We start from the raw sequence: 26,122 nt of genomic DNA, 5'->3' as shown, positions 1-26,122 counted from the left end.
GTATATATAGAGCTCAGTACTAGCCGAGGTTTAAGGTATCCACTGGGGGTCTAGGAAGGTATTTCTCATGGATCAGGGGATTACTGTATCAGCACTTCTGTTGTAGCTCACTAAACCTTGTCTTTGCGGGCACCAGCTGAGGCCATCTGGGACCCCCACCTCCAGGTGAACCCCACTCCCACATTCTGTGCCTTTGCTAAAGCTGTGTCTCCACCACGCCCACGACACACCCTGCTTCTTTATTGAGGCCAAGGCACTTCTGCTCAAGGCTCGATATTGCACCCTGCCTCTGTAGAAATCACCAATTTTCTGTGGACAAACTTCATGTCAAAATTCCATGTGACTTAAGGTTTAAGGCATCTTGGCAAAACCTCGGCAATTAAAAACCTCCTGCACATTTATAAAAATCAAATTAATGGCCAAGTATAACCCTCTACAAACGGCCAAGATCAAAACTCCATGTGTACACATTAAAGTCTGAGGTCTGAGACCACAAGCTCTGATGACTCAAAGCTTCTCCACTTGGACATCACATTCCCTCAAATTTCATTCCCGTTTTATTTCTCAACATACTGACCTATGCAGCACAAATTGGAGTTTTAGATGTTACTACATTCCCCAATACACAGGCCTCTTCCCTGCTCTGCCTCCATCCCAATCCACTTCCTACCCTTCACCAATACACCCTGTTCTCTACAATTTTCAGTCTAAGAATAGGAATCAAGGGGACATGCACTGTGCAGGCAGGCCAGGTCCTGACTTGATTAAGTCATTACCTCCCAAGCAGAACAAGAACAGTAAGGAGACCAAGAGTGTTAGGCCGAGGGTGCCCCCTCCATTTGGAAGGAAACCTCAGCAGTGGGTAGGAAGTGTTAGCCCCCCGAGGTAACGACAATATACATATACCTATTTTTAAGACTTTTGAACAAACTTTTAAATATATCCCAAGCTTTCTTCCCTTTGTAATTTTCCTCATGCTGTCTTCACCTCTAATTCTCTTCTCGACCTTGAAGATTTCTCTCACGTGCATCTCATCCAAGAAAGTTTCCCTGATGTCTTCAACTAGATGAAACCTCTCAGAAAACTGAGGCCCTGGTTCAATGTTTTGCAAAATGCGCCCTGAGGACCAACCACAACAGAACAGAATCACGAGGGTTGCTTGTTAAAACGTCTATTACTGAGCCCAGCAATGCTATCCAAAGCTCGGGGCAGGCGCTTGAACGCGCACTGTAAGCAGCTCTGTGGGGGACTCTGCTGCAGTCAAGTCTGAACCTTTTGTTTTCCACCTATTGTCACAGATTACTTTCTGTCCTATGATGTTATTTGGCATTTACTGCCCTCTTAGTTCCTTAAAGCAAGGAATCTTTTTTATAACTCCTTAACATGGACCTTGCATACATAGCAGGTGCTCAAGTCGCTAAAAGGAACTTTTTACTCATCTCTCAAAAGGATTAGATCTCTTCCCATGTTTTGTCCTATCCTGAGAAACTGTCCACAAGTAAAAGAAAAACACACATGAAATCATTATAAAGCCATTAATTGAAATATTTCACTCTGCTTCACAATGTACCGTCTTCACCACGGTAGCCAAATTTAGGCTTTCTCAGTTGCTCGCTTTAAATATAATGCATTGCAAATTTCTAACCACTTTTCCTACGCAATAAAGAATTTCTCCTTAGTAAGCTGTGTTTCCTCAGCACCTCCGATTGCACTTTTCAATGGAGAGTGATCAGTAGAGTGCAAGGACTCCCTAAAACCTTAATGCAATATCAGGCTGCAGCTGTTACCATTCATAAAACTTTATCTGCAATGTTTTACAAATAGCATTGTACAGTCCTTTTGTTTATGATGACGACAGTCAAGCCTTTCTCATTTTGCAGCAAGTGCAAGCAGGCAGGAGCAGCAGTATTCCAGTACTTTCCCTCAGCTCACAAAGATACCAACAGAGACAACACTGGTAATGTCCGATGACAATATTCTTACACAACAGGATCCCAGAGGATCTGGAAAGCTCAATTCTTGCTGTGACACTGCTGGCTTTCCATCGTCATTCAACAGATCTTATGCTAACAAGCCATGTACTTCCACTGAAGAGAATGTTTATAAACATCAGACTCTGCATTCTTACACCAAACTCCGCTTTTATTTATAAAGACCGCATTGTGGGGCTGGCCCCGTGGCTGAGTGGTTAAGTTTGTGCACTCCGCTTCGGTGGCTCAGGGTTCCGCCAGTTCAGATCCTGTGTACGGACATAGCATTGCCCATCAGGCCAGGCTGATGCGGCATCCCACACGCCACAACTAGAAAGACCCACAACTAAAATGTGCAACTATGCACTGGGGGACTCTGGAGAGAAGGAAAAAGAAAAAAAAAAGAAAAGATTGGCAACAGTTGTTAGCTCAGGTGCAAATCTTTAAAAAGACTACATTGTAATGTGGTGGGAGCAGAAGGTAGTTTAGCGCCCAGGCAGCCTGCTCCCAGGTTTCTGCAAAGCCCTCTGTAAAATGTGCTTAATTTAAAATAAATAAATAAATAAGTCCAAGGGGAGTCTTTGCCTCCTTGATCATTAAAATGAATTTTGAAACCATAATAGCTGATTACTAAATTTAAACATTTCATTGAAATGATTCATTGAAAGCTCTACCCACTTACTTGCAAAACACTTTATTTCATCTGAATTTCATATGGTACAAAAGTACTACATACTTGAACCCGTCGCTCAACTAGAAGGTTCTTTCAGTTCTTCAGACCAACCTTTCTTCAGAGGCAAATAAATAACAGACAAATCATATTATATAGAGTATATATAGAAAATTTTCCTTTACAAGAACAAAAATATTTGGACATTTTCCATTTAGTACAGTTTAGCAATCTGGTTTATGCTGACAAATTTAGTAAACTGTTGGGAGGTAGAGTACATATACAAAAGAACTCAACAGACAGCAGATTTTTTAACCCTTGATTAAGGACAACACGGCTGATTTACTTTTGTTCTTGTATTTTTTTAAGAAGATACTCCATTTGTAAATTCAAGTTTGGTTGGCCCTTTTTAGTCTTTTTGCTCAATATTTTGAACACTTCCATCTTCTTCTTTTTGTAGAGCCTTTGAGCTTCTTCTCTTTCTTGTTTTCTCCTCTCAAATTCCTGAAATTATTAACATATATAATTAACATGTAATGTAATATATGTAACTAAAGCAGCGTACCCTCTTTGTCTTATATCACGTTATAACATAAAAAGTTATCTAGTCCATATAACACTACAGCCTTCATTTCCAGAATATCTGGTATTCTTTTTAATTTGCCATCTGACAGATTTAACTCAAGAAGCATTTACTGAATACATATGTAAAACACTGTGCTAGGTATTACGATTTTGATCATTTAAGAATTATCATGCTCATCTAATTTGCTAAGATAAAGACTCAAATACATTTGAGTATAAGTGAAAATAGGAGCCGGCCTGGTGGCCGAGTGGTTAAGTTCGTGTGCGGCCCAGGGTTTCGTGGTTCGGATCCTTGGCGCAGACATGGCACTGCTCATCAAGTCATGCTGAGGCCGTGTCCCACACAGCACAGCCAGAAGGACCTAAACCTAGAATATACAACCAGGTACTGGGGGGCTTTGGGGAGAAGGAACAAAAGAAGACTGGTGACAGATGTTAGCTCAGGTGCCAATCTTAAAAAAAGTAAAAATAATTCAGTTATATACAGACCTGAAAAGCACTACTTGAAATGCACTCTAGTATTCTTATTAAACTAAATATAAAAGTAAAAAGATCTTAAACAATGCAATATTAGCACTGTTTTTCAATGCCCCCTGTAATATATACAGACCCCAAATGACACAGCCTTACATTTGTATGGTGACATAATTAACAAACTGCTTTCACATACATCATAGCATATTCCATTCTTTCAAAACCTTGTATGCTAGGTTGTCTTCATCTTAGAAACAAGGAGCTGATGCTCAATCATACTGAAAGTGCCTTGTCCAAGATCCAAATAACTAGAAGAGCCAAGTCTCATATCCAGATCTTGTGAATTCAAAATCTGTACACTTCTCCATCATGCTATGCTCTATCACTTAAACAGGTTCTCCTACGATATAGCACCTCACCTATTTTACGAAGCACATAAAGATCTGGAACTTATTTGTGAATTTGGGTATATGGAGTCTAGTTTACCTCTAGAGTTTCTCTAAACAAAGTAAAAAAAAATTAAATAGTCTTACCATCTATTATGGGTCTTTATTTAATTAATGTTCTTAATTTTGATTTCTCCTGGATAATGTGGTTGGTTTTTATACTAACATTTGATACCCCTAAGTTCTAAGAAACTGTCAATTTTCATGATTACAAAGCCCTAACATTTATATAAAGGAAATCTGAAAAGAATATTAAATGTTTTACACATAATGGTCCTTACTGTATAATGGTCTTTACTTCATCTGGTATTCTATTTCCAAAGGTGGCAGATAACAGATGGTTCGTTAGAAAAAAGTGTAACATAACAAGCTAAGAAACAAAGGTCCAGAATTTCCAAGCAGAAATGTTTCTGCTTCAGCCTAGTGTGTCATCACTTTAAAAAGAATCATAAGAATTTTAGATGTTAAACTTCCAGATTTCTTATTTACTCAACTCAAAAATAAGACAAAAGAAGTCATACGATAATGCCATCTTTGGGGTATTTTTTACTGATGTGCTATCCTATTTAAAGTGATAGGTTAATATAGCTTCAACACGAAAAGAAGGAATGAACCACAGAGACAACGAAATAATTTTGTTGAACCTGTAGATGATTTCGCTTTCCTCGTTTGAAGAAAGGCTATTATAATTTTGGGTTTCTGAATGACAATAAAGAGTGGTAACTTTTTGCTAAATTAATGTAGTAGGATTAATAGGCAAGACCAACTCTTTAGAGTAAAGAAGTATTTTATTCTAACACATCCCTCTGGCTTTTACTTGCTTCAATATAACACTGTGAAAATCACCTATATTTTTCTTAGGTCAGTTCTCCAATTTTATTATCCATCTTGAGGCACTTGTTAAAAGCGCAAGTTCCTAGACTATACTCTGAGAAATATCGTCCCAGATGCTCATATTATTAACCTACAAACAATATCTTTAAAATCCTATTCTTGACCTACTAGTATCACCTCTTAAGGATGATACAAATAATCCAGGAATCTGAATCTGTTGAAATCCTTCAGCTCTACTCAGATCATTCATTTATTAACAAATATTTATAGAGGGTACACTGTGTGTCTCATACTAAGAAGCACAATTACATATACATTTAGGATAAATAAGGAAAAATGAATCTAAATATTTTAAAAGTAGATCTTACTTGTTTCTTAGCAGCACGCTCAGCTTGCACCCGTCCGTATTCTTCCTGTGCTTTTTGATTTGATGTTTTCTTCTTATTTTTCTTTGGAATAGTAACGGAGCTTTGTAAGACAAATTAAGACAAGTAAATCAGAGATTTAAAATGATATAACACAATTATGTCAAATATAGTATTCGTATAGTCAAATCTCACAAATGCAAATTAATAGAGAGGGAAGAGAGGGTGGAAGAAAGAAGACATTAATCTTATTAGTAAAATGTCCAAATAACGTATTAAAAACATAGTGACAGCTTTCAAGATATAATTAAAGAGTGGTAAGTGGATACTGTTACAGAAATATTTCAACAAGCAAAATACAGAAATCTTTGAAAGATCCTAAGGTGTTAAAAAAAAAAAACCCCAAAAAACAGGAAACCAGCACATGAATGGCAGAAATGACAAACTGAAAAAGGCATTAAATTGAAGGACATTATGGAAGTTGCAGATGTACATGAACTTTAATCCCAAAGTCCTTTGAATAACTCATCTCATTACATCTACTCAGTCACGGCCACACCTTGGACCTAGTCCCCATTTAGAACGAGTCTATCTTGAAGCACTTCTCACCTCTCTGAAGGTGTCCCACTCTTTCTAAGCTAATCCAACCACTTAGGTCCCAATTCCATCCATTTCCTCAGGCTATCTGATTTAATAATAATCTTCTTGTTCCTTGTCTTTCAATTTTTCACTACAACAACTCCATAACCACAAGATAACACATTCCAGCAGCTCCCTTCTCAAGGTAAACAAATGCACAAAGTACTCATCAGCAGACTCTGTATCCTCTTCTAACTACCAGTCTCCCATTCCTTGTCCTTCCGGTCAGGTCCCTAGAAAGAATAGTGAACAGTCTACGATGGTCACTTCCCATTCACTCTTTAACTTGTCACACTCTGATTTTTGCTCTCACCACTCCAATGAAGCTGCCCACGCCAAGACAGTGGTGGCCTTCTAGCCAAATACAATGTTCAAGTCAACGGGCACTTTTCAGCTTCATTTAATCGACCATTCACTACTTCTGAAAAGTCTACTCTCCTTGTTTTGGTGACATTCTTCTCTCTTGATCTTCTTTCTCTTCCTTGCTCCAGGTTTTCCTCTCAGTGTTTCTCTTCTTGGTCACCATACTCTTTAGGCAGTCATATCTGTTACCATGGCTTCAGATGCCACACATCGAAGGCTGAAAACTTAATCAAGGTTATCGAAAATCTTCTCCCTAAAGTTGCCAATAATCGCCTAGACCACAAATCGAAAGACCTATTCTCAGTCCTTTTTCTCTTGGACTTTATAATATTTTATAGTTGACCAATCCCTACTTTGCACAACTTTCTTCTGCTGACTTAGCTGTCACTAAGTATTCCTCTTTCTCTATTATGACAGTTCTATGTAACTTCTTCAATGGCAACTTTTTCCTGCTTTCACCTGAAAATAACTCATCTTTAAGAATATAATTTTTACCTTTGTATCTTGCCCATGATTTAACCATTCTCGCTTCAATTATCACAGGGATTGACTCAAATCTACACTTCTAGTACTAATCCTTTGCCAGAGCTTTACAACCCCTATCCAATAAGAAGATGAACAAGCCAAAGGAAAAAATTGAATTTTTAGTATCTCTATCTTCATCCTCAGCTACACTTTTTCCTGGGGTCCAATTTCCTGTTACTTTTACCACAAATAGTTCACAACTTTAAAGAACAGAATTTTAGTGAAATAAAAAGTTATGGTCCCAAACAACAACTGGCTTCTCTGAAAGTTAGATTTTAGAATTTTTTTAACCTGAGGTATGTGCAGAGAAAACTTTACAAGTTAGCTTTTATAAAACCAAAGTTTTATGGAGCTGTGCCATTTGCTTCTTAATTGCAACCAAGTCTACATTCTCTAGAAAAAAACCCAGATTAATAATACCGTAATAACGCTAATAGAAGCAACAGCAGTGGTAGTCAACACTCACGTAGCACTTCCCATGTACCATACACCTCTTAAGAACCTTACACAAATGAACTCACTTAGTCTTCACATCATGAGACAGGTCGGGGATACCAGAGTCTGTGTGAATAATCCATTCTGGAGTTGTGCAACATGGCAGCTATAAAGTACATACTTATTATTGTTTTTCTTTTAGAGAAGAGGACTCTGAGCACCAACATGTTACATACAGCTCCAGAGCCCATGATGTTAACCACTACACTCTAATACCTCTCAAAAATTAGTTGTCTGTTAAACATATATTAAAGCAATAGTATATATTGGAGTATATGAGGAAGCCATTTGGTGTGAAACTAATTCGTCCTAATATTTTTTTCAAAAGGGCCTGATGTGACCTATTTAGCATGCATTATACATCTACTTCAAATATTTACTATGTTCCAAAGACAAGAATGATGCCCTTAACGATAGAGACGTAACTTCTCCCATATCAGCATTTCTTTAAGGATAAGCATCTCGCCCTAAACTAAGGATTAATTAATGACCTGCTGTGCTCACCTTGTGACCTCTCACCTTTTGACCACCAATCTGCTGTGTTCACTGACATGCTGTGCCAGCAAAGCAATCTCATGACTATTGTAAAAGGGACATTCTTATCTTATGTTATACATGCTCTTTGTTCCAAGATGGCACATAACCACTCTGTACATCCCACTTTTTGGTGCCCTTCCTTGGGGAAGGCATGCCCTGGGCTAGTCCTCAGATCTGGCTCACAATAAACTCACTCTAAATTTGATTTATAGATTGATTATGGATTATTTGCATCACTATTAATAAAAGGAGTTACCCACGGTCCGAGAAAGTTAAATGTACTTGAGAGGGTGAAATCCAAAACCCAGATCTCATTCCATTATTTCTTCCATTAAACTAAACTAGTCTAATTCAGTCACTTAAACTGAAAATAAAGTTTCCATGAAAATATTTTCACATAATTACATTGTGACTTCTAAAATGCCTTAAATAAAAAAATTCCAATTCCTAGATAAATTGTCCTATCATCTTTTTCATAGAACACTACTTACATATAAAATGAAAGATTTCAAAAGAAAATAACACATACTTTACTCTTATGCTACACTGTTCTTCCAGCTGAGGCTGCTGAATACTAGAATGTTCTTTAGACAATGCCTGATCAATGCTACACTGTTCTTCTGGCAAAGGTTGATCAACTTGTTCTTCGGACAACGGCTGGTCAACTTGCTGCTCTGACAAAGGCTGGTCAACTTTTCTACGTTGCTTCCTGAGTCTTTCCTCTTCTGCTAAATAGAGATGTTTCAGATGATCAGGGTATCGATCTGTGAATTGGGATTCCTGTGAGGTTTGAGCCTTCTTTTCCTTCCACAGCAATTTCTGGTAATTTTGCTGAATCTTTAGTTTTCTTCGAAATGCAAAGCCTTGACCTATTGAAAAATATCAGTCATAAATTACTTTCTCAAAAAATAAGTTGCATGAAAAACGTAATTTAATTTAAAATGAAAATCTTTTTACATCATCACATTCAGATGCCAGAATTACATTATATTTGTTTTAAAAGGTTATTTCAAGAAAACAAGTTTAAGCTAATGAAATGAACAGTATGTTGGTCCTTTGCGAAAAGACCAGGCTAACATGAGTCATGCAAACACTCAAGTAAGAATCTCGAAGAAGGAAAAATGATTAGAGTGTTGTACAACTCCATTTATTGTACTCACAAATCAAAACAAATTCCTTGACTCACTTAAAACACCTAATCTAGGTCTTTAATAAATACTTAACAAAAAAATTCTCACATCTATTATTTAACCTAAGAGAAACTACTGTAAGACTGATTTTTGAAAGTAATTCAACACAGGTAAGATGTACAACTTTCTTAACAGCTAGCAATTAACAAAAGACTGAACTTATTTAAGATTTATACATTACAAACGGGATTTGAGGGAACTTACAGACAGCAAGATAAAATGAAAAACACAAACTAAAGCGAAGGAAAGGAAGAAAACTAAGATAAGACTGGAGGGCTCTGGGGTATTTGTAATCAGCAAGGGTTTGGGGCAGTGTATTTCTGGCCCAGTCCTTCCGTCTACTCTATACCGTACTATATGCACAAACGGACCTTTAGAAGCTCTCTGCTTACGGTTTCACGGGAAAAATGCAGAAGAATAAAGTTCCGAACAAGAATGGGGTTAAGTCAGGGAAGATGTTTAAAGATTCAGAGTTAGCAACAGTGCCTCGTCTTTCCCTCCAGAGCTCTGAGAAGCCCACGGCTCCAGCGGGATTGGCTTCCTCTGCCCCCAGGAGAAGCCAGTTTTGTTCCTAAACCCTTCTTCCCTGCTTCCCGGGTCGCGTATTCTAAGATTTCTCACATACCCTCGCGCACGCTCCCCACGAAGGCCTGTGGATGGCTAGGTCGCCACCTCCTCTGTTTCACATTCTTATTCCTTAGTCCGACCGGAGAAACTCCTTCACCACGCGGCCCCAAGCTCCCTGGCCGCCACCTTGCAGTCGGCCGCACAGGAGCCATCGCACACCAACTGCGTCGCCGGAAAACCACAACGGACGCTGTTAAAATACGTCATCAGGCAGAAGCAATCAATCGCTCACGTAAAGCCCAGATCGGAGTTCTACTTATCTGGCCTCTGCTACTTTCGAGCAAGGCCTCGCCTTGCGGCCACGTTTGCGCCACCTACAGCCTGGGAGGGTGAGCGTCATGGCGGCTCCGTGCCCGCTCCCAGCGACCCACGAGCTGTCCACGTTGCATGCCAAGTTGCAGGGGCTGCTGCGGTTCCTGAGGGAAGCCCTAGCCATTTCGAATGCGCATACGGTGGACTTCTACACGGAGTCCCTCTGGGAGCAACTGGTCGACCTGCCGCCGGAGAGGGTACTGGCGGTGCTGAGGCGCTCGGCGGCCGAGACGGAGGCCCGGCCGTCGGAGGCGCGCCCCCTGGTGGAAGGCGAGAGGGAAGCAGGTGACTGGCGGCGGGCGGGGCGGGCAGGGAGGTGGAGAGCAGGCCCCGCCCAGCGAAGCGTGCCCCCTAGCGTGCTGGTGTGTTTCTACAATTTAAAGAGAACGAGGAACAGGATCGGGCGTTTCTTAGTAATTCAACACTATTTTGAGGGAAGGCAAACAGTGCTCTCACAATGCTTATAGATTCCATGTAAAAACACAGCAGAAGATAAGTCAACACTTAACGAAATATATCAAGATAATTTCAAGTGATGATAATGGCCAAGAAGACAGCAGAACTGTCAAATGTGATAGCGATTCTGTGAGGAGGCTGGTTTGACTTCGGTGGGCAGGAGCAGGAGAAGGTGCCAGCCTGCCGTGAGCCACAGGAAGGGATTCAGCCCAGGGGACGGCGGAGGCCCTGAGGCACGAAAGAGTGGGGCTGGCTAAGGGTCGGGAAGAAAGCCTGAGCGGCCCCAGCGGGCGCGGGACAGCAGCAGGTGCGGTCAGGGAGGCCGGCAGGGGCCGGATCGCGCAGGCTCCCTAGACCTTGGAAGAATATTGGATTGTGTGTTTGATGGGGAAACCTTTGAGCCAGTTAATCGATGTAGTGACCTAATCTAACACTTGCAAAGGTAACTCTGATAAATTATTTGAAGAACAGACTAGTGGGGCAAAAGCTGAGAGGCCAGTTAGAAGGCCATTTCAGTAGTACAAGAAAGAGATGACGGTGTCATGGACTAGGATGGTAGCAGTGAAGAAATGGGATATCCACTAATTAATTTGAAAACTGTTTATAATAAAGTATCTACTGTGTGCCACGAATTTTTGTAGGCTCTGGGGATTCTTGCCCTCAAGAAACTTGGATTCTATTAAGGAGAGTTTATTTTGGAAGTAGAAGGATGAGAGCACACCAACAGGCTCCTGGGATTTGCTTGCAGGCGTTCTCAACCTTGCTCTTGCTATTGAACTTTATTCACTGAGCATTCTCTGATGCAAAGCACCACTAGGGGTGCCTCCTATAGTAGGTCTTGGTAAATATTGGTTTCTTGAAAGTCGTTCACTGTTTATTGTGGAAAAGTTCGGCACCTCTTCAGTTTGCTCTCATGATACCTGATACTTATGATAACACAGGGACAGAAACTCCAGACAACCCGAGGCCACGTCTGTCCTGTAAACTGACGTATTCCCAGCACCTAGTAAAATATCTGGCATGCATTAAATGCTCAGTGAATATTTGTTGAATGAATGAATTAATGAATGACTCAGGGTAGCTGCCAAAAAAAGAAAAGAAACCACAATTAAATAATCCAGACTATATTGTTCCCTTTTGAAATGTCTTTGGCTCTGCAAACATTTTTATACAAAATATTTAGTTGTACAAATGGTCAGCTGCCAATAGGATTAAAAAGTTAATTTTTATAATTTATGCTTGTGAGGAATATTAATTTTTGTTTATGTAAAGATGGGCATTGTCTCCATCACTGTCTGAGGTGTATTGTTTGTGTCAGAGAAGAGCATTTTGCTCTTTGATCAGATTTGTATCTTATTAAACAATTGTTAGCTGCTATGTACAGTATAATCTAGTGTTTAAATTTTTAGACTTTTGAGTCAAATAGGGTTCAAATTCCAGTTCTGCCACTTACTAGCTCTATGACCTTGGGGAAGTTTATTCATTCGTTCATTCAGCAAACATTTACTGAGTGTCTACCATGCCTGGCACTTTTCTTGGAGCTAGGGAAACGGCAGTAAATAAAACCCAACAAAAATCCCTGCCTTCATCTTGCTTGCATTCTAGAGGGAAGAGAGACAATGTTTTAAAAAGTGCCACAGAAAAATACAGTAGAAAAGGGAGGAGCAGATAAGGGAAATGCAGGAAAAAAGTATATTTGCAGTTTTCAAAAGGTTGTTCCAGCAAGACTTCATGGAGATGACTCTGTAAAAATCCTAAATAAGGAGAAAAATAAGTCATGAAGCTATCAGGAGGGAGAGCATTGCAGATAGTGAGAACTGGGAGGGCAGGGCCCTGACGTGGGAGCATGCACAGTGTGCTTAGGGAGCAGCAAGGAGACTGGAACAGACTTCCATCAGGGACTCACAAGAAGGATGGTTTTTTGCTGGTTCTTGGTGAGGAGATACAAACGAATTCCCAGAGCTGCACTGAGTTAGTGCACACTGTGTGAAAGTACGGTAGCAGATGTTTGGCACAATCGTTTGGTGTGTTAGGAAACCAAGTTGTTTCTGAAAGTCCTTGGTGTAGCCATTTTGGCAGATTTATCTTGCTAGGTGATCTTATGGCTTGATCGGAGTTTTGAAAGTTTATTCTTCTCTGTTTATCTAAAAAGAGCTAGAGAAAAAAATCTTGATTTTCCAAAATAAAAACGAAGATGTATTCCATGGCATAAATCATGGGTATTATGGATTGATTTGTGTCTCCCCCCCTCCCCCAAATTTGTTTGTTGAAGTCTTAACCTCCAGTGTGACTGTATTTGGAGATAGGACCCTGAATGAGATAATTAAGGTTAAATGAGGTCATAAAGGTGGAGCCCTAATCCTATAGGAAGAGGAAGAGACACCAGGAGGGTGCACACAGGAAAACTGTGTGAGGACACAGTGAGAAGACAGCCATCCGCAAGCCAGGGAGAGAGGTTTCCCCAGGAACCAACTCTGCCAGCTCGTTGATCTTGGACTCCCAGCTTCCAGAACTGCGAGAGAATAAATTTCTATTTAAGCCACCCAGTCTGCGGTATTCTGTCATGGCAGCCTGAGCGGACTAATGCAGTGGGCTTTGCACACAGACTGGTTCAAGTCCTGGCTCCACCACGTATTAGCTTCATTAACTTGGGCTTCAAAGCTTTGTGCCTCAGTTCCTCATCTGTAAAATGGGGATAATCATAGTACCTACTTGATGAGATACTATGAAAGATAGATGAGTTAATATGGAAGGGGTTAAGAGTAATGCCTAACAAATAGCAGCACTAAACGCATCCGTTCAACTAATGTTTGTTGAGTACCTTCTACCTACCAGGCCCTATTCTAGGTCTTACAGTTATAATATTGAACACAACAAAATCCCTGCCCACGTGGAGCTTAAGATTTAGTGAGGGTAGATACATAGTACACCATATGTGTATGTATGTATGTGTGCGTGTGTGTGTGTGTGTGTGTGTGTGTGTGTATGAATGATACGAATGATTTCAGGTGGCAGTAATACAATGAAGAAAAGCGGCGGTGGGGAGGTGAACATGATGGTGTGGTGGAGAGAAACGCTGTTTTAGATGGGGTGATCAGGGAAGTCGTCTCTAACAAGACAAAATCTGAACAGAGACTCGAAGAAAGTGAGGGAGCCAGTCATGCAGCTAACCGAGGGAAGAGCAGGTGCCCAAGCTGGGGCCCGCTGGGTGTGTCGGAAGCACAGCAGAATGGTCGAGGTGAGACTCATAAGAGATGATAAGAGGGAAGGTTTGAGAGATGGCCTGCGGCAACTTCATGTAGGACTTGTAGGCCTGTTGAGGGCCTGGCTTTTGCTCTGAGTGAAGTGGAAAGTTCATCAGGAATTTTATGTGGGGATATGATATGTGATTTATGTTTCAAAGGGATGACTGGCTTCTGGGCAGAGAAGAGGCTGTCGTTGGAAGGTAAATGCGGAAGCAGAAGACAAGATAGGAAGCTAATAAAATAGTCCAGGGAGACTTCAGGTGATGGCAGCTTGAGGAGGTCAGGCAGTTCCTCCAGCAGACAACAGTGATGAACCAGATTATTAAAAGCAACCACTGGAAGCTTCTGAAAGATGACCAAAGGTAGGTGAGAAGAGTTGGCTATAGAAAGATTCTATTGCTCAAGTAAGAATCGAGAGTTAATGGCTTTCTTGCTGGGGGTGCTCCAAGCCCCCTTAGATCTGGCAGTGGAAATCTACATCCTAACCAGCTCAAAGTGACGATGACAAAGTTCAGAGATCAGAGCAGATGGGAATTTAAGGAGTACATTCTGGCAGTAGGAGAGTCACACAAGGCCTGAGATCTAAGATCTGAGCATAAACTCTGCCCGAATCCCTGGATGACCTCTATACTGCACGTGCGTGAGAGACCCAGCCTGTCTGCAGAAACACTGGCAAAACTAGGGCAATGGCAAACCCTGGAAAGACAGAGCTCCTGATGAGCTTTGCAAATTTCCTGTGCCTTTGAAGAGTGTGTTCCCCGGAGTGCACATGGCTTGGGGGGCAAAAATCAGAAGTCTGATTGGATTCATGTATCTAAGGGCAGAACTCAGGGCTGTCAGAGAAGTGGAACTTTAGGCTTGGGAGCGTCGGAAACATCTGTGATGTCTCACAGAGAGTGTGAATCCCACAATCTGATTATAAAATCTACCCAAATCTTTGACTGCTAAACTACACAGGTTTAAGGGTACCCTCAGGGAGCAGGCTAGTAAATCAGCGACTGAGCAGAGACATCAGCTGCTGTACACTGAGCTGGAGATAGATTTCACAGTTTGACGCCAGGCAAGTTAATTTCTTAGTAGAACAATAACAACAGCAGTAAAATCCTTAGAAAAACAAAAGATTCATTACAACAAATTATTTGCAATTCTGCTTTTTAACCCAAAACTACTAGATGTGCAAAGAAACAGGAAAGTGTGACCTATACTCAGGAAACTGGTTCCAAGTGAGCCCTGATGCTGGATTGAAGGAGTATGTTCAAAGAATTAAAGGAAAATGTGACCAGGGAGAGAAGATGAGTTAACTAACAGGAGCTGATCCCGATTGGGCTCCGATGTTGGATTTAAATGGTTATTATAAATATGTTCAAAGAACTAAAAGAAAATGTACTCTAAGAATTAAAGGAGAAATACAATATTAATCAATATTTAATTATATGACCTACCTTAAAATTCTTTTAACTGGAAAAGCACACACTCATTGACACACAATTATCTGAATGTTATGTATTATCTATTGCTGTATAACAAGTGACTTAAAACTACACGGTCTCATACAATTTCTGTCAGTCAGGAATTCAGGAGCAGATTAACTGAGTGATCTATTTAGGGTCCCATGAGGTCACAGTCAAGATGTTGGCTGGGGCTGCCATTGTTGAAGGCTTGATTTAGGCTGGAGGGTTCACCTCCACGATTTCTCACTTGCATAGGTGACTGGTTGGTGCTGTCTGTTCACATGAGACCTCGGTTCCCCACCATAGGAACTCCTCTACGGGGCTGCTTGCATGGAAGCTTTTGTGTTTGCACATTGTTCTCACACATGGCATGATGTTCTTGAGTTTCTCTGTGCTCAGACATGGTTCTGGAGTTGTCATGGTCACAGACCTTGTCAGATATTGGTGTACTGTGAAATTTTTCATATTCAGCTTTTGGGGAATGCAGTTTCTGTGCCTGCAAAGCCATCCTAGGTGACTCTACCAAAGCCCAGGGCTGCTCTGAGACTCTGCTCAGCCTCCAGGGTCTCTCTTGACACTCTTCTTTCAGCTTCTTGAGACCATATGCTGCTTCTCCTGTTTCTTATCATCGTTCAAATGATCCTTACCAGGATTGGATGCTGAGTAAATGTTTAATATTGGTTCCTTTTGGTGAGCATCTGCATAATTAATTTACTATTATTTTAACCAAATGACACAGGAAAGTGTATGCCTCTGATAGATTATCATTTTCCTGAGCGCTCTCTTAAATTATTTTAATTTCATCTTAGCAGATTAAATTTCTTCTTGGTCGTCCTAAGTAGTCTTTGTTGGTCGTGGTGATTGTGGTGCATTGATGTTATGCTCCCATTTAATTCAAAACACTTGAAGCTGGAAGGCATGTCTGTTGAATTGATTCAGGAGTTTATTTCACTTTCTCAAAGGAGACTGAGAACCAAAAATAGTTTTGGATCACTTGGCCAAAAGATATCTATGGTTGCTGCCAGTTCTTAAATCCTATGGAAATGGAATGATTTCAATTTTTATCTCCAGATCTCATTAGTCCCGGCTGTTAAACCCATGATCATGTTAAGGGCCTGGGTCAACCTGAATCTTAAGATGAAAAAGCCTTTGACCAGTCATTACTGGGTCAGCCAGGTGAATAGATGTTTGAACTTCCTACGTGATCTGACTCCGTTCAAGATCAGAAGATGGCTGAGATAATTTGATGCCACTTCACAATTTTTAAGATGTCTTCAACCACAGTTGAAGGGAAGGAGTATGCGGGAGTGGTATAGTTATTATCAACACTTCTCTTGCCTTTCTCTCTCTGCCCATATACCTTGTACTTTGGCTGCCTTGATCCCTTAACATGCCATGGATTTTTCGTCTCCCTAATTTTGTTCATGCAATCCTCTTTGCCTGGAACTCTCCCATCCCAACTAGTAAACATGCATTTATTTCTCATCTTCTTTCAAAGCCCAGGTCAAGCTAAACTAAATTAATAACAAAACTAATTGTTTGTATATTATCTTATTCCTACCTTTATTAGTGCACTTAGCACATTATGCTATAATGATTTGTTTCCTTTGACTCTCCTAGTATGTGAGTTCTGGGGTCTAGTAAATAGTGAATCCCACATAGTAGGCCCTCATTGTATGTTTGTTGAGTTTGGTGTGGCTAAGTATAGAGTATATGGGCATTCCAGGCAGATAGAGCAGTGTAAGCAAAAGGGTGAAGAAGGAAAACTGTAAAACATATTTGGGGATAGTGAGAACATAGAGAAAAGTGTTCATAAATTTTTAAGTAGCTAAAAATAAAGCTAGAAGAAAATATTGTGGCCACTTTCTGGAGACTGGTGTGTTAAATTGTTTGGAATTGTGCTTCCATGGAGAACTGGTTAGGATTCCTTTGTGGTAGTCTAGAGATGAACCATGTGCCTGGAGAAAGATGGTAGCAATGGAAATGCAAAGGAAGTGACAGTTTTAAAAGAATTTGTACAGAGAAAATTGGTAGTTCTTGGTTACCGATATTTATATAGGGTTTAGAGAAATGGACAAATCAAAGATAATTCCAAGATTTTGATTGTGCGAATGTCTTGAAGAATAATAACAAATGGTACTATTAGCAAAATTAGGAAAATCAAGAGGGGGAGCTTTTGAAGGAAGTAATGCATTTGGTTTTAGATATATTGTATTTGAGGTCACCCAGATATTTAAGGATTCACATTCATTGCCCCCCAACCGTTCACCTACCACCTGAAGTCTTTAAAATTAGTTCACACGTCTTGAGTAGTGTAAATTATTATGCTTTGGGCTATAAGGACCAGAAATGATTGAAATGAATTTAACCCTACTCATATCTGAGAAGAAGGGATAGCTAATCCTTAAGTATCTCTTCTATGACCCTGCAAGTTCAGTATTCTTCAAAATTTGCTATGATCGTTAATAGAGTTAAGAATAGGTCAGTAGTCTTTAAGCTTTACAACCTCTGGGTGCCTGATTATTTTCATGTCCTAATTTATTTTTGCAAAAATTAGTTAGCACTTTCTTAGTAGAACACTGTGCTAGGTGTTTTGGGTGAATACAGCAGTGAACTAGACGTAATCTCTGCCTTCAAAAAATCACATTCCAGTAAAGGAGATAAAGACAGCAGTAATTGTAGTACACAACAAAATGGGAAGATGTATGGAGCATTCCTTTATAAGCAGAATTTTACTCTACTTTCTTCCCCTTTGATGTGGTCTGAGAATTAATTTACTACGCTCTTTCTCAGCTAAGTGACATATGAAAATCCTGTGTTCCTTAGCATTGCCCAAGAAAATGTTTTCAATCTTTATATTTTTTTATTATTTAATTTCCAGTGTGTGACAGTGCTTTTGTCCAAAACTAGTTGATTTCATTTTCTAAATAAGTTTTTGGTCATTCTTTATATTTGAAGTATAACATGTCCAGCTGTAAGTATTTCAGTTGTTGTATTGCTTTCACAGGTTTTTATAATTCTCCACAATAAAATTCTAGTTTTCCCTCCTGGCATGTCAAACTATTCTTCATTTATTGTTTTATTCTTCTCTCTGTGTTTCTTAAGAATTTTTATGCCATTTCAGTGAGAACTGAACAAATCTGCCGTGACAACTATTTTTTACTTAAAAATTGACAATGTTCTTACAGTTTATTTAGAATTTCACTACAGATGGCTCTGTCTTTGTCAACAGTTATTTCTCAAAGATTATTATTCTTATTTGACTGCTCTTTGCATCTGTTGATTATGAAGGCATTATCTAAACACAGTGAATCTGTCCTTTTGTCTGCAATGCCTACATTTATAAACCTTAATACTGCTTAATGTGTTATAATATTTCCTACCAAAAATGGATTTGGAAGTATAATTCCGTTATTAAATTATCTTGAAATAATTATTTTTTGGAGGAGGAGGGTCATTTTTAATCTCACAAACTTAACAGTATAATTTATCTCTATTTCTGCTTATTCTTTTCAATTTTCCTTCCTCCCCATCCCCATTCATCTAGTATATGCATGTCTTCTAAATTTTTTTTTTAGTCAAAAAAGGATATTTCTTGTGTGGGTCATTCTTCTCCTGAATCAGGTGGTTGTATGTGTTGCTTAGGATATCTCTGGGATTATGCAAACAAGCAAGAATCTTGCCTTTTTCATTAGAGATTTAAATTTAGGTCATACAAATTTATTAAAACAATTTACTATTATTAACATACATTTTGTCAATGGAACAGACCTGTATGTTTTGGTTCCTTAAATTTATTTTTATTTTTTTGCTATATGAACATTATCTAAAAATCTCATCCTAATAACTTAAACCATCAACACTAAGAGAGGATCTGTTTAATAATAAAAATACTGGAGAGGAAAGGGTTATCTTTTCAAAGTTAGATTAACTTTAGAAATAATGAAATTTATATTCAGAATTGATAGCTCTCTGCAAGTGAAAAAAAGAATAATCCTGGGTTGTTTTGGCAGTCACTACTTAGTTTTTATGTTTTGTACATTTAAAATGATCTCTAGAAGCCAGAGGAAAAGTACTTGGTGGAATTGTTTGTTATAATATGAACATTGGGCAAGGTGAAAAGTGAGGAAACAGTAAAAATCGGTGATTCTTAATCTCTTAGATCACAGATTCCATTAAAAGGCTGAATCAGATGAATGCTTTAGAACCTCTTCCTCAAACAAAGGCATGTATGCTCATGAAGAGACACAAAACTTGGCAGACAGCTTTAGGGGATTCACGGCTTCTTGAGCTCTTAAACTCAGGAGGAGAACCAGTGGTTGAGCGCATTATTACTTTTACGAAGCTCTTTAAATTCATCTTGATTTAGATCAGCTCTTGTGCTCATTCTTCATTTTTTCCCTGTAACATTTTGTTCCTTATTATGATATATTTATATATTTTCAAACATTCATTTAACTAATTTTTATCAAGTGCCGAAAACAGTCTCTCCCCTTGAGAGAGAATCTGCATTTCAGATTCGGCCATAGGTTATCAGACCAGTATCTCCCGGCAGCACCAGTGACAGTTACTGAAGCTTAATTCTTCCTTCTTACTTCATCACTGAAGTCAAAATGGTGAATTTAAACTTTAAATTGGCATTTTGTTTGTTTATTCTCTGTATAGCCGCCACTTTGAATAATAGCCCCTAAAGAATAAAACGGATGTGAATTTTGTGAATTATACACATCATTGCAAAAATTAAGCAAGAGCAAGATCTACTGGAGATATGGTAGGAACTAGATAGAGAAAAGTGTATTTAATGCAAATTCCTTTTACTTGACAAATGATTATAGCTGAGTTCAGTTAAGAGATAGAATAGACACACATCTGTTTTGTATTGATGTTGAAATCTAAGTAATGGAGTTTAGAATAAGAAGAGCAGATGAAATTTAGCTCAAGTTCATGAAATGCACAATGGAAAAAAAGTACAAGTTTAAGAGAGAAGTGTGTCTTAATTATATTCTTTCAGAATCTCTTATTAGTAATTTAATTATACTTACAATTACATTTTACCTGGGACAAAAAGTCCTTTGTGTGTCCTGCCTCAATAACAAACAACCTGAAAAGTCTTCTTTATTCTTGAATGCCTGGAAGTCTAGGCGCAAGTCAGTGTATAGAAAAGAAATATTGGTCTTCTCAGTAAGAGATCAATGGCAATGTTAGTTACTAAGATACTGGCATTGTTGAGGCACTGTGGGGCCAGGGAGCCTACGGTGGTGTTCAAAAGTGACAGTTGAAGTGGGAAGTGAGAGATCTGTGGTAGGGAGGATCAAGAGAAGAACAGAGGTTGATTTCAAAGTACTATTGCGCTGAAATAGATTCAGTTTTAAAATATCTTTTACAATTATAACATCAATTTTTAAAGTTTTACAATCTGGAATTTATTTTGTATTTTGCTAACAAAATTATATTTGATTTATTAAATTTAAATTTATTTATTTTGTTTTTGTTTTTGAGGAAGATTAGCCCTGAGCTAACATCCTTGCCCATCTTCCTCTACTTTATATGTGGGACGCCTGCCACAGCATGGCTTGACACGTGGTACATAGGTCTGCACCCAGGATCCGAACTGGTAAACCCGGGCCGCCGAAGCAGAACGTGTGAACCTAACTGCTGCGCCACCGGTCTGCCCCCAAATTTAAATTTGTTTTTCAGAAAATATTTACAAGTGTTTATTTAATTTATTCTGAAATGCTTCTAATTTTAAATGGAGTTTGAAGAAGGTGTTGAATTCTGGTTACCTACTGTCTCTTGGCTTTGGTTATTTTCTGAAAATATACATTTAATAATAGGAAATTAAAACATTATAGTAAAGCATACTTGAAACTCTACATCAGGTCTTTAAGGCATAGTCAAGATTATAATTTATCTATATCACATCAAATTCAGTAAGAAATATCTTTAGTACTAAATTTCTCTCCTGTACTTTAAAGCTGATATAGGACGGCGCCCAGCGCTAACCACTTTCTTCCTGTTAGAGTGTAGCACCCAGTGCTAACTGTTGGACTTCTGTGTTGTGGTCTCAAGTTGCAGCTCACCTAGGCCTGGTCATGCCTTCATTCATGACAGAGGTCTAGCACTCAAGCCCAGAGCCCAAACCTCCCTTCTCCTGGCCGGCCCCACATTTAGAAACTGAGTATCTATACTGATCTTTGTTTCAAGTTCTTTGCTTATAGCCCTCGTGGTGTTCTGGGCCTAAATATTTTCCACCTCATATTCCAATGGAGTCCTAAAGTGTTAGGATACTCAGTTACTTAGTTTGGACTTCATGGTTTGGGAGTTGCCTACTATGTTCTAGGCTGTGTGTTAGGATGAGTGTAATTAAATACATGTATATATGTGATATATATGTGTATGTGTGTACTCTTTAAAACAGCATTATAAAATAGGGATTACCCCTCATTTTATAGATAAATCAAGTCTTAGAGCAGATAAATAAATTGCTCATGGCCACACAGGGATAGACACTCTGAGAACCATAATTCAAACCTAGTTCTTGCTTATTCATTTAGTCATTCATTCATTGAGTACCTACTGAGTACCAGACATTATTCTAGGCACTGGGGACACAGCAGTGAATAAAAATCTGTGTCGTCTTGGATCTTACCTGCTATGTCATATGGTGATAAGTGCTATAAAAAATTAACAAAGGATTGGAGAGGGATGAAGGTTGAAAGGGGTTGCAGTTTTTAATAGAATTGTCAAGGTTGTTTTCACTGAAATGGTGACTTTGAGTGAAGACCCAAACCATGAAAATCTCTGAGAGAAGATGGTCTCAGACAGAGGTAAAAACAGGTGCGGAGGCCTGAGTAGGCGCATCGCATGTGGCATCTCATGCTGGGGCTTGCTGAGCCCGCAGAATCCATACGGAACATTTTTTGTCCACGTGCTTTGTAATTCATAGACACTGTGTGCCATAGATGAATCACAGATTGTGACAGATTAGCTTTTTTTCAGGTTCACTTATTATCTTGCACTTAGTAGGCACCTCTGAATTATTTATTTTTTATCAAGTTTATTTTATTTACCAAATCAATTTCTAAATGGCTGTTTCTTTGTATGATATTTTTATTTTATTTTCTTCAAATTAAACACTGAAAAGAGTCTGTTAGAGTTAAAATACTGTAGATTTTTCTATTTTAATAATTTCATTTTTATAAATAATTAAATGTGAAAATGCTTTTGAGGTGGTTACATGTACTTTATACATTCAGTGTGATGTTAATATTCGCACAATAAGGACATGCATGTCAATTCTTTGTTAATTTTATCTCATTTTTTCTAAGAGCATGGTTGAATTGACATATTTTTTCATTTCATGTGCAACCATAAATTACCCTAAAGTAGCTTAGGCAAGAAGTTTCCTAGCACATAATTGGGTGATATAAATTGATTTATTTTAAGAACCAATAGTGTATATTCTATTTTCTTCTTAAATAGATGCTAGGATTCTGATATATTCAAATAGTCATAAAATCTAACACATCCTGTGTATAATTTTCATGGTTCAACAAGACTTTTGGTTGAAGTCTACTAAACAAGTATAAAAGATTAAAGCCTGAAGTCAACTGCTGTAGAAGCCAAAGCCTTAAAATGTGTAATTAAATTTGCATTGAATATAAGTAAATTTCCATTTTAGAAAACATGTTCAGTTCAACTCATCCAACACTTACTGAGCATTGTGCTGTGAGAGTTTTATCAATAAGGAGCAAATCACCTGTGACGCTATTGCAGCAGCACTGGGGAGAGCTGATAGAGTTTGAGCCACAGCAGTGATCGCGGGTGGAGGGGTTCCCAAATGAAAGACATTTTTACATTAGGATTGATAGGTGGCTGGATGTGTGGATTGAGGCACTGGGAGCATTTAAGATAATGTGAAGACTTTTAACTTCAGCACTGGGTGAGTGATGACACTCTTAAACAGGATAGGCTGTACAAGAAAGGAAAGGCTTGGGAAGTGTGAGAACGTTCAATTCAGTTTTGAACTTTTGTGTCAGAGACATCTGTAGGATATTCATGTAGAATTGAATACAAAACATTTCTGTGTCCTTGTGAAGATTGTTATTAAGAGGGTACTGTTGATTTCTTCTTTTTCTTTTTTTTCTATATTTTTCCTTTTTCTCCCCAAAGCCCCCCGGTACATAGTTGTATATTTTTAGTTGTGGGTCCTTCTAGTTGTGGCATGTGGGACACTGCCTCAGCATGGCCTGATGAGCGGTTGCCACGTCCGTGCCCAGGATCCGATCCAGCGAAACCCTGGACCGCTGAAGCAGAGCGCACGAACTTAACCACTCAGCCCCGGGGCTGACCCCCTGTTGATTTCTTCTTGAAGTTCTGGGCCATGGGACAATTGTAGACTGTGTGATACAAGCAGTAGTGACATTTGCCCTAACCCCTGTAACATGGTTCAACCCCCAAATTTAGCACATAATTGCATTTTATCTTATGGCATATTCTAGATGTTCTAAATCACTCTGGCCTCACCTTGTAATTATAAACATTAGGGCCACGATGAAGTATTATGCTGCTCCAGCAGGCTCAGCAGTGCTAGTGAAGTCCTCCTAATGGCCTCAGCGAGCACTACCACCACGGAATCAGAATTTGTTCTCCAAAGTAGCTGGTGGTGCTACAATAGTAAGTGTATTAAGGAATTGCATTCATTCATTCATCCATTCATTCCCTACTAACTGAGTGCCTGTTATATGCAAGGTATTGTTACTTTACAACTTGGCATGAAGCAGTACGGTTGCCTTGCTTCTAGAAATAGATACCACAACAAAATCTTAGCATAAAATCTTTTAATTTCCTTTTCAGAGATTTATCCGTTGTTTTATATGCAGAAATTACTTTTTTAATTCCTTGAAACCTTAAGCTCACTTCTGGTAGAGAGAGAGGTATTGAGGGAATGTAGAAAATGAAAGAATTAAGAAGATAAAGTGAGTATGAACTAGCCTAGGATATTAGACATATTGATCTCTGCCGGAGGACATTCTTGCTAGACCTGATTCTGACAGTCAGATCTGCCTAGCACTTTTCTTAACTGCTGTCTTGCCTGATTTTATTTGTTGTCCACTGAACTTACTGCAGTGGCACGCTAATCGAATGTGGGAATTAAGAGCAAGGTGTGAGCACTGCCTCGGTTCACATGCCTTGTCACTTGGTGTCTGTGTGAGCCTGGCTAAATTGCAGCCTAAGTCTTGGTTTCTTCCTCTGTAAATGGGGATAAGAGCACTGTGCAGCTAGCTCTATTGCATTAAATGAAAACTGTTTAGCATGCTACCTGGCACACAGGATATGTGCAATAAATGCTAGCATTAGTAGTGATGTATTACTGTGAGTCCTAATAGTACATTGTCTTCGTGCTAGGTAACGTTCAAGTAGGATGTTTAGTTTTGAAAATTGTATTAATTATTAAATGTAAATATATATTCATTGATTGTTTCTATTTTATTTTTAGTTCTGAAACATTATTCTTCATTTCTCTGCCTTGAGATTTTCATAATCCAATGTGTGTATATATAACTTTTCTGTCCTTCCTTGTACATTGATCTCTGCTGTTAAAAAATATATGTACTTAGAGATATCCTGATCTCATATTTATAGAAAATAACTTTCTCCTGTCTCTTCGCTCTCCTTGCTCCCTCATGCCCAATTAACCTATCTTATAAGAAACCTCTGTAGATTAGTGATATATGGTGTACAAAAAATAAGAGTAACTAAAGAAAAAGCATGCAATAAAGCAGAGCAGGTACTTCCAGCAGAGGGAGATATTGGCAAAATAATCAAGCCACATCACATGCAGGTGCAATGGGCAACAAATTTAAAAACAAAGCTTTTGTTGTGTGAAAAATCTAACTAAGAATTAACTAAATATAAGTTGAGTGACAGCATGGTTTCTGTTTTGCTAGTTGCCAAACCCGAACTCATTCTGCATACCTGGGGAAGCACTATGAGGACTCCATACACCATACCATTGCCATGTAACTTTTCTCACACACTGTTTCAGAGATGGAAGCAAAGACAAGATCACTGACACTTCTCTCTCTGAATCTCTAAACATTGCCAGTAATGGAAGTTACAGGCTGGATCACTTAAAGTGCATAAGCTATATTCCCATAATTCAAAAAGATTTTTTTCATGGAGTTCTAGACTATGTGAATAAACTAGTGTAGCTCTAAATGACATAAACTACTGGACTGAATCAGAACACTGTCCTTCTTGTAAAGGTAGACATTGTTAAAAAGATAACATCTTTGTAATTTAGCTCTCCAAATTTCTGAAATTACTGGGAGGCCTATAATTAAAAGCAAATTAACAACATTTAATTCAGCTTGCGTTGGAATTTTTTCAAGTATTTTCAGTAGGACAGTTAAATTGCTTTGAACCTTTACTTTTCCAACAGAAACATCACATTTCTTTCTGTTGGCAACATTGTCCAATAACTGACTGCTGTAATAGTCCCTGTGCGCTTTGAGATTTAGTACTCTTATTCTATCACACTCTAAGAAATTGCTGCCCTGGAACTTGGGGATGTTGAGACTGCCCTTAAACCTGAGAGTCTCACGTAATACTTGACTGAGTTTTCCCCTCTGTAGCATGCCTAAATATTTTGATGTGGATTTTATTACTTTTGGCTGCGTTAGTAAATTCAGTTTGTAAAATGTCCAAAGAACTTTATATAATACACAATATACATCTTAAATAAATTCACTATAGTAATTTTGTAGTTTAAATTTCTACTTAGTTGATTCAGAAATGGAAGTTACATGGCTCTGCTGATTTTATTCTTAATAATTAATTTGGTAAACATTACCACCAACAACTTAATAGATATGAGCTATTAAGTAAACATGTAGCTTTTATTTAGAATTCTGCAAGCCTTCATCAATTTTCTTG

At 38.7% G+C, this 26,122-nt stretch overlaps 2 protein-coding genes across 6 annotated transcripts in view; one reads left to right on the top strand and one right to left on the bottom strand.

Moving 5' to 3' along the window:
* Positions 1-2,648: 2,648 nt before the first annotated feature.
* CCDC59 (coiled-coil domain containing 59) lies at positions 2,649-9,921 on the bottom strand. Its single transcript, XM_014833836.3, has 4 exons — positions 9,719-9,921; positions 8,433-8,772; positions 5,348-5,447; positions 2,649-3,144 (listed from the first exon to the last, which is right to left on the bottom strand). Exons 1-4 carry the CDS (start codon positions 9,870-9,872, stop codon positions 2,983-2,985), a joined length of 756 nt encoding a protein of 251 aa, XP_014689322.1. The 5' UTR covers positions 9,873-9,921; the 3' UTR covers positions 2,649-2,982.
* A 137-nt stretch (positions 9,922-10,058) lies between these two features.
* The window catches only part of METTL25 (methyltransferase like 25), a 104,159-nt gene continuing 88,095 nt past the window's right edge, over positions 10,059-26,122 (top strand). For 4 of the 5 annotated variants that reach the window (XR_011502693.1, XM_070507212.1, XM_014833833.3 and 1 more), the window contains exon 1: positions 10,059-10,317. Coding sequence is in view for 4 of the 5 variants with exons in the window: in XM_070507212.1 (XP_070363313.1) it covers positions 10,059-10,317 (259 nt within the window). In the remaining variant the exon portion in view is untranslated. Of the gene's footprint in view, positions 10,318-13,891; positions 14,096-26,122 lie in introns of all 5 variants that reach the window. The other variant, XM_070507214.1, reaches the window with a different exon arrangement.

The sequence above is a fragment of the Equus asinus genome, chromosome 4 (genome assembly GCF_041296235.1).
Source record: "Equus asinus isolate D_3611 breed Donkey chromosome 4, EquAss-T2T_v2, whole genome shotgun sequence".
Lineage (NCBI taxonomy): Eukaryota > Metazoa > Chordata > Mammalia > Perissodactyla > Equidae > Equus > Equus asinus.
Note: the sequence above shows the minus strand (reverse complement) of the source record. Positions and strands in the feature narration are given on the sequence as shown.